Genomic DNA, 6,451 nt, shown 5'->3' with positions numbered 1-6,451 from the left:
AAAAAATTGATCTTTTACTGGTGAATGACTGTTATATAGAGATATTATAGATATGTGTATTTAGGTTATACGTAGCACTGGTTGCCTCAATACTATTTGCAATAGTTGAAGATGTTATTTTGAGATATACCTTTGAAGATATTCGCCACTTCAAACCACGTACACAAACAGCCGAGTATTTTAAAAGCTTCTGGGACAATCAAAAGCTTAGGAGGATTAAAAATCAAATCATAAAACAACCACACTTCAACATCCAATTTGAGAAACAATGTTCTTGATTGTATCCACACAGGTACATTGTCCTAAAAACAATCCAATAACAGCTAAAGCATAGAACTAAAATCTGGATACGGAAAAGCACATAAAGGCACAAGACGACTGAAGTTTGCATGCGCAGGCTGCCTTGGAGATCGTCGCTGGGAAACTAAATCTAGAGGGAGGGAGAAAGGACAAATACGCTTAAGTACTATACTAATTTAAAGACTGAAACAGGAAGGGCGCGTCATAGGTATCATAAGTTGACACTTCTCCCTGATAAATCTGATCCTCAAATCACACCAAGAGTTCCCTCGCTTCGGCTCCTGCGCATAGATAGGTCAGGTCTGAAGCTAAGAAGCTTGCTGCTGAAGTCATAGACATGTTGCCGTGAGCTAGTTTTAGTTCCACTCGGGGGCAGGCGGGTGGGTCTAATCTTGGATGGTTTTGTCGTGGTTATTGGTTGACTTTTACGACCATGGGTCAATGAAGATGATGCTTTGTGCGTGGAACCACTATGGCTTGCCTTCCGCATAGCCTTAAGGTCTGCTTTGAGACCTCGATCTATCTGATGAGCACCAATGGCTAATCTAGCAGATCTGTCTGTTGTATCCTTCACCTTGACAGGTTTCCTGTTGAAGTAAATGAGATTCGGAAGAAGGCCTTGTAGGCATTTTCGCAGTTGTTCATCACCAACATTCTTCTGGGCAGGGTTCCCTTCCAGGCTGATTGCTTGTAAAGAACCATAATTAGCTGCAAGTTGGCCCAGACATTTGGCTGTAGATATTTTGTTGAATCTCAAATCCAGGACATTCAATTTTAGGAGGCGGTGAAGACCCTCAACCTCGCTGATTTTATTCCCCGCTAGGTACAGCTCTTTCAAAGAAGAACAGGAAGCAAGACCTACACGCCAAAATTGTCCATATTAGGAGTAATTTAGCTCAATTACAATCTGCTAAGCTTATAAGGATGAAGAACATAAAAGGAAAAATTATTGATAAACGAAAGAAAGATAACTTAAAGCTCAACATATGGAGAAATTATATGGTCCCTCAGCACTGACTTGAATGGTATATTTGACTCCGCACACCTGATAAGAAGCGAGTTGAACAAGAAATTGTTCTTTGTACTTAGGTGATAATGTACCACAGAGAAGACGCCATAAATGTTTACCTACTTGAAAGGAAAATGAACTGTTCAACCTAAACTGGGTGATAATGAGAGTTTTATCATTAGAAAAAAGGGCTAATGACAGTCGCATGACTTACTTTTGATCGTATTGAAATAAAAACGAAAGAAGGAAACAGCATATTGAAGTAAACAACTAAGTCCAATCTGGCTTGTTCTATTGTATAATATGTAATGTTCTGTTCACTAGCAAAGTGGTCAGTAGTTTTTATTGACCTGAAAAGGGACGATTTGCACTAATTTGAGATGGAAGCAGTACCTAATTAGTCAGTAAGATATTACTTTAGCTTTATTAAGTTGAATTGCCAACTTTGATAACCTAACCAATAAAGAAGATTTCAGTAAGTGGATCAAAGCAGCAACTCTATGTTCTTTCTGATGTGAATCCTTAAAGAAAAGGATAATTAGTATTTAGGCTATTATCTTTTAGAGTAGATTTTCTCCTTATCATTATCTGGATTAGGTTATATCTTTGTTATTATCTTTTGACGATTTTATCTTTATCATTTATTTGTTTTTATCTTTATCTCTTAGAGAAAAAGTTTACATGTTTCAAGACTCTACCCTGTGCAAGGCTCCCACAACCTATAAATAGGACCCTCCTTGTACATTGGTAGACACTTATTGATGAATAACATTTTATGAGTAGATCCCCTCAGTTACTCCTCTTTTCTCTGTTCTTCTCCCAATTCTCCCTCCCTCCTAGCGGTGCTACATCACTTTCTTTCAGAGAAAAGTATATTAAATTATTAATAGAAAGAAGACTCAAAAGAAAAATATATGTAAGGACTTGTGAAAATCCAGCAAACAAAGATAACTTAGCAAAGAACCAGCTAACTCATGCTATACCTGTGGCTAAACTTGTAAAGCATTTTTCAATTTATTTAACAATTCAAATAAAGTTGCTAATGCACTAGATCTTGGATATTATGCAAACTAGACATGTCAAGTTCATACGCGATATAGCCTATAGGTTACTATATTCATCATGATATTAGCAATTATTTTCTTTTGTTATCAATAAAATTAGCAATTATTCCTTGAAGTTCCTCACACTGCAAAGTATCCTTTCAAGTGGCATTTTTCTACAAAAGTTGCACGTTCATTCACATAGATGAATAAAAGACCTTTGTCTATCAACTTAATGACCAAGTTATTAGGACTTTAAAAGATAACTCATGCCTACATCAAAGAAATTCTACCACCGATTTCATAGTGCATCTTGAAAAAATCATACCATGTCCAATCCTTAGTAGTCGATTGTAGCTCAGGTCAAGAACACGAAGTCGTGTAAGTTCACGCAATCCTTCAATAACTGAGATACTGTTCCTGGACAGATTCAAAACATGAAGCCCTCGAGGGAGAGCACCAGCAGTTATCCTCACTGCGGGAAAAAGTAGAAGCAAGATAATTGTCAGAGCTCTAACCATATGAAGACTTGGAGGGGAGGAAAAAGGTGTCTCAAATCCAGAGGAACAGAAAGTATGAGCTACAAACCTATGGAATTCCCGGATAAGTTAAGTGCTCTTAAGCTCACAAAAGCACTGAGAAATGGAATCACAACCAACCCATGATTTATCAGCTGAGCTGACGTGGCATTGGCACTCAATGAAGAGATATATTTCTTAACACTTTCTGCACCAGGGTTGACCTTACCGTCCAACTTCGCAACAGGAGAAGCATCCAAGACAGCTTTACCTTTTTGCACTTCGGGACCGTTGTCAGGAACAGAAAAGTCATCTGCTTCATCAAATCTGCCACAATGCTGAAGGTCTGTGACCCACTCCTCAATTCGTTTAGTCTTAAAATCCTTGCCTGTCAATTCATTCCACCGGCAAAATGTAGATTCTGCATTAACATGCTTCTTCATGTTAACCTCATCCATCCCAGGTAGTATCCAGTCTTTGGCTGAGCCAACATAGTTATACGTATCGAAATTGTCATCAGGTGGGGTTTCATCATTAACTTTTTCATTATTCCGTAAACTATCTTCTTTTTCTTTGTGTTTCATCACCTTGTTTGCTACCTCATCCATGAAATTTTCTTTCCGTCTTGCATCTAACATATTTAAGTCGTCAGCAGATCTGGCACGATTGAAGTTGTGGCTAACTCGTCGACCTGGGGAATGAATGTTAGGCAATGAACTTGATTTTACAATACTACGAGAAGTACGTGGTGAATGGTCACCAGACTCATTTGCATTAGACAACTGAACCTCATAGTGCTCTTGTTCGCCTTTTTCTGACTCTTTTGCATCTCCAATTGAAAATATTGACTCATTGTTAGCCAAATCAGAGTTCACTTGAACAGAAACAGAAGGTCCAGCTTCGTGAAATAAGTCAAGCAAGCTGATATTAAGTTCCTTCCCACCATCTGCACTTGCTGATCCACAGCGATCATCTGATTCATCACAAGAATATCTACCACTCTCATGCTCTGAGTCATTATTACCACTGACAACTCTTCCTTCCAAATTCAAGCCACTACCCAAAGATAAACTCTTCCTCATCTGCGCATTGTTATGTCTTTTGAATTCACATTCAGTATTAGATTTGCTCTTGAATTCCTCAGATTTATTATCACGCTCTAAAGGAGAAGAATCGGAAGCATGATCAGCATAGTTCTCGAGAGCCTCTCTCTCCGCTGCACATGATGCATTAGCTGTCGACAAGTACGCAAAACCCTTCATGGCATGATTCTGAGAACAATCTTCAAGTGTTTTATGCATTGCTTCGGCAGAAAATTGAGCTGTTTTCTAATTAGAGGGGAACATAGAATCAGCAACAGTTTTAAATTCTGCAAAAAATTAGAAGTAATTATGTTCATACATCCAAAAATATTTATTTTCTAACCTTTTGTTTGTGGGAATGGACGTGAGCTGGGAAGCATGAAAACCTAAACATCTTTATAAAAGAAAAAAAATCCTTCACATGAGATCCAATCACTTTCGAGATATTGAAGAGCTCTAATAATCTAATATTTACTAAATCGATAATCAGTAGAATTTCAGCAAATAAGATCACATGATTGCAAGACTTAGCATAGGCCAATCTTAGCCATAATCAAGTGTGAGCCCTGCTGAGACACGGCACAGTCTCCAGATATGAGATGATCTTGATCTCCTCAAAACACATAGTAATATCAGCCCCTCGTCCTTGCCCCACACCTTCTTAGAGGTGCGAGAAAAGCAGGAAGTTGTTACAGCGGCCAGACTGGAAGAAGACGTCAAAATCTAGAAGAACCCAATGATTGCTACACCTCAAAGATACCGACCTGTTAAATAAGAAAAAGAAGCTGAAACTGAGATGAACAAAAATTGAAACCAAGAGATGAGCAAGATATCATGTCAAGTAGTTCGAAATCAATATGGTATAATGAAACTCGAAATTTGGTTCTATATACACTTGCCCTTTAGTTCTCTAAAAATCCATGTACCAGACGACAGGTCATATACCCTCAATCATTTTGATTCTAATCCAAAAGAAAAAAAGAGTAGGAGTTCAAGGCACATATAAATCTTACCAGACCAGATCCATAGAACATTCAATATGGTTCACTAAGGCAGCCATATCATGCCAGTATAATTCAAGATTGGAAGCAATACAAAGTTCAGCAAAAAGGGAATGTCACATAAATAACCAAATAACAGAGAAACAGTACAAAATATGATCACATTTACCGGACCACGGAATCAAACAATAACAAACTTCATATATATTCTTTTAATAACATTTCCAATTCAAGTAAAAGCAAAAGTCCGAATTGTATACCACTTTTTCCATATTATCAGTAGAGAACGGGCTCATTATTCACCGAGTTTTCAAACAGCACCAAGCCCAGGAAACATATCAATACAACATCAACATCAACAACTACTACTAGGCCTAAATTCCGAACTAGTAGCGGTCAGTTCTATGAATCCTTAAAATACATTCAAAAGCATAAACAAGCAAATCCCAATTCATAACTTTCATTAAATCAAACTTTCACATAAAACATATCAATAATAAAATGATCAACAGTAATAAGCGGAATTAGAAGATCTAACCTTCAACTAGCCAGCTTTACCTTAACGTAGGTGAGCTGAAAATTCACAAAAAAGGATATTTAAAATAAAATAAAATATGTGTGGCTTTCAATTGAAGAGAACGAGTAAGAAGAGAAAAGAATGGCAACAACCAACAACCCTACAACTAGATGTGAAAGAGTCGTTTGGCTCAAATTTATAGTTCCATCGAATGGCACCTGAATTATTGCAACTATATTATTTTTATTGTAAATTATTTTCATTGAATTAACAAATAAGCTTTGGATATATTCTGTTCTATATATTCATCAATAAGAAGAAAAAAAGAATTTTTCTATATATTTTTTTGTTTAGCGGAGATTAGAAAGAGAAGTTGCTGACCACTAAAATTAGAATTTTGAGATCGGATTTTTTGACCACTTAAAAAGGAGAGGCGTATTCCTTTGAGGGACTACTAAGTGTACATGCAGTTGGTTTTTATAAATGTGACAGTTTAATTATAGCCGTTGATTTGATTTAAAATCAGTCCGCTTTTAAGTTGGTGATTTTGTTGCGATTTTTGACCTAATTAAAAGAACGCTTTGAAGTTAAGTTTTGTCGATACTTGGCTCAATTTAATTTCTTTTTGGTTGTATTATTGCCTAGTGTTTATTGCGTTTATGATTCCAGATTTTGATGATCCGATTTAATTATATCGGATTAATTATTTCTTGGCCTTTCTGCTTGGTACAGTGAACATTAGTTCTTTATTTACAAAAAGGAAAAATAAAATAAATAGGATTACTCTGTAATAGTTTCGATTGTTCAAGAGGGGAATTACCCGATTGATTACTCGGATCAAATGTAAGAACACTGCTTTTAATTTGAAGGAAAAAAGTACTTAATATTTGTGCTTCAATCTCCGAATAATTGCGATTGCCATATTAATTAATCTCAATCTTGCTCTAATCATGCTTGTTAAGTCAAACACTTAAAAAAAGT

General features: G+C 36.5%; 1 protein-coding gene across 2 annotated transcripts; it reads right to left on the bottom strand.

Moving 5' to 3' along the window:
* Positions 1–231: 231 nt before the first annotated feature.
* Positions 232–5,915, bottom strand: LOC104214661 (uncharacterized). 2 transcript variants are annotated; one of them, XM_070150549.1, is made up of 6 exons: positions 5,852–5,915; positions 5,492–5,526; positions 4,296–4,716; positions 2,941–4,198; positions 2,681–2,827; positions 232–1,158 (listed from the first exon to the last, which is right to left on the bottom strand). In XM_070150549.1, exons 3-6 carry the CDS (start codon positions 4,344–4,346, stop codon positions 548–550), a joined length of 2,067 nt encoding a protein of 688 aa, XP_070006650.1. In that variant the 5' UTR covers positions 4,347–4,716; positions 5,492–5,526; positions 5,852–5,915; the 3' UTR covers positions 232–547. The 2 variants fall into 2 exon arrangements, with proteins under 2 accessions (XP_070006650.1, XP_070006651.1); XM_070150550.1 differs by lacking the exon at positions 5,852–5,915 and adding an exon at positions 5,623–5,742.
* Between the last annotated feature and the right edge of the window lie 536 nt (positions 5,916–6,451).

Source organism: Nicotiana sylvestris, chromosome 7 (assembly GCF_000393655.2).
Source record: "Nicotiana sylvestris chromosome 7, ASM39365v2, whole genome shotgun sequence".
In the NCBI taxonomy this organism is placed as follows: domain Eukaryota; kingdom Viridiplantae; phylum Streptophyta; class Magnoliopsida; order Solanales; family Solanaceae; genus Nicotiana; species Nicotiana sylvestris.
The sequence above is the reverse complement of the archived record's forward strand: the minus strand, read 5'-3'. Positions and strand labels throughout refer to the sequence as shown.

What these genes read in the sequence shown, in the direction of transcription:
- LOC104214661 (XM_070150549.1), bottom strand. Translation starts at nt 4,346, where the DNA reads ATGTTTAGGTTTTCATGCTTCCCAGCTCACGTCCATTCCCACAAACAA. An exon ending in TCCATTCCCACAAACAAAAG is followed by an intron (nt 4,199 to 4,295) that starts GTTAGAAAATAA and finishes CCCTCTAATTAG; the next exon opens with AAAACAGCTCAATTTTCTGC. An exon ending in ACTACTAAGGATTGGACATG is followed by an intron (nt 1,159 to 2,680) that starts GTATGATTTTTT and finishes TTTGGCGTGTAG; the next exon opens with GTCTTGCTTCCTGTTCTTCT.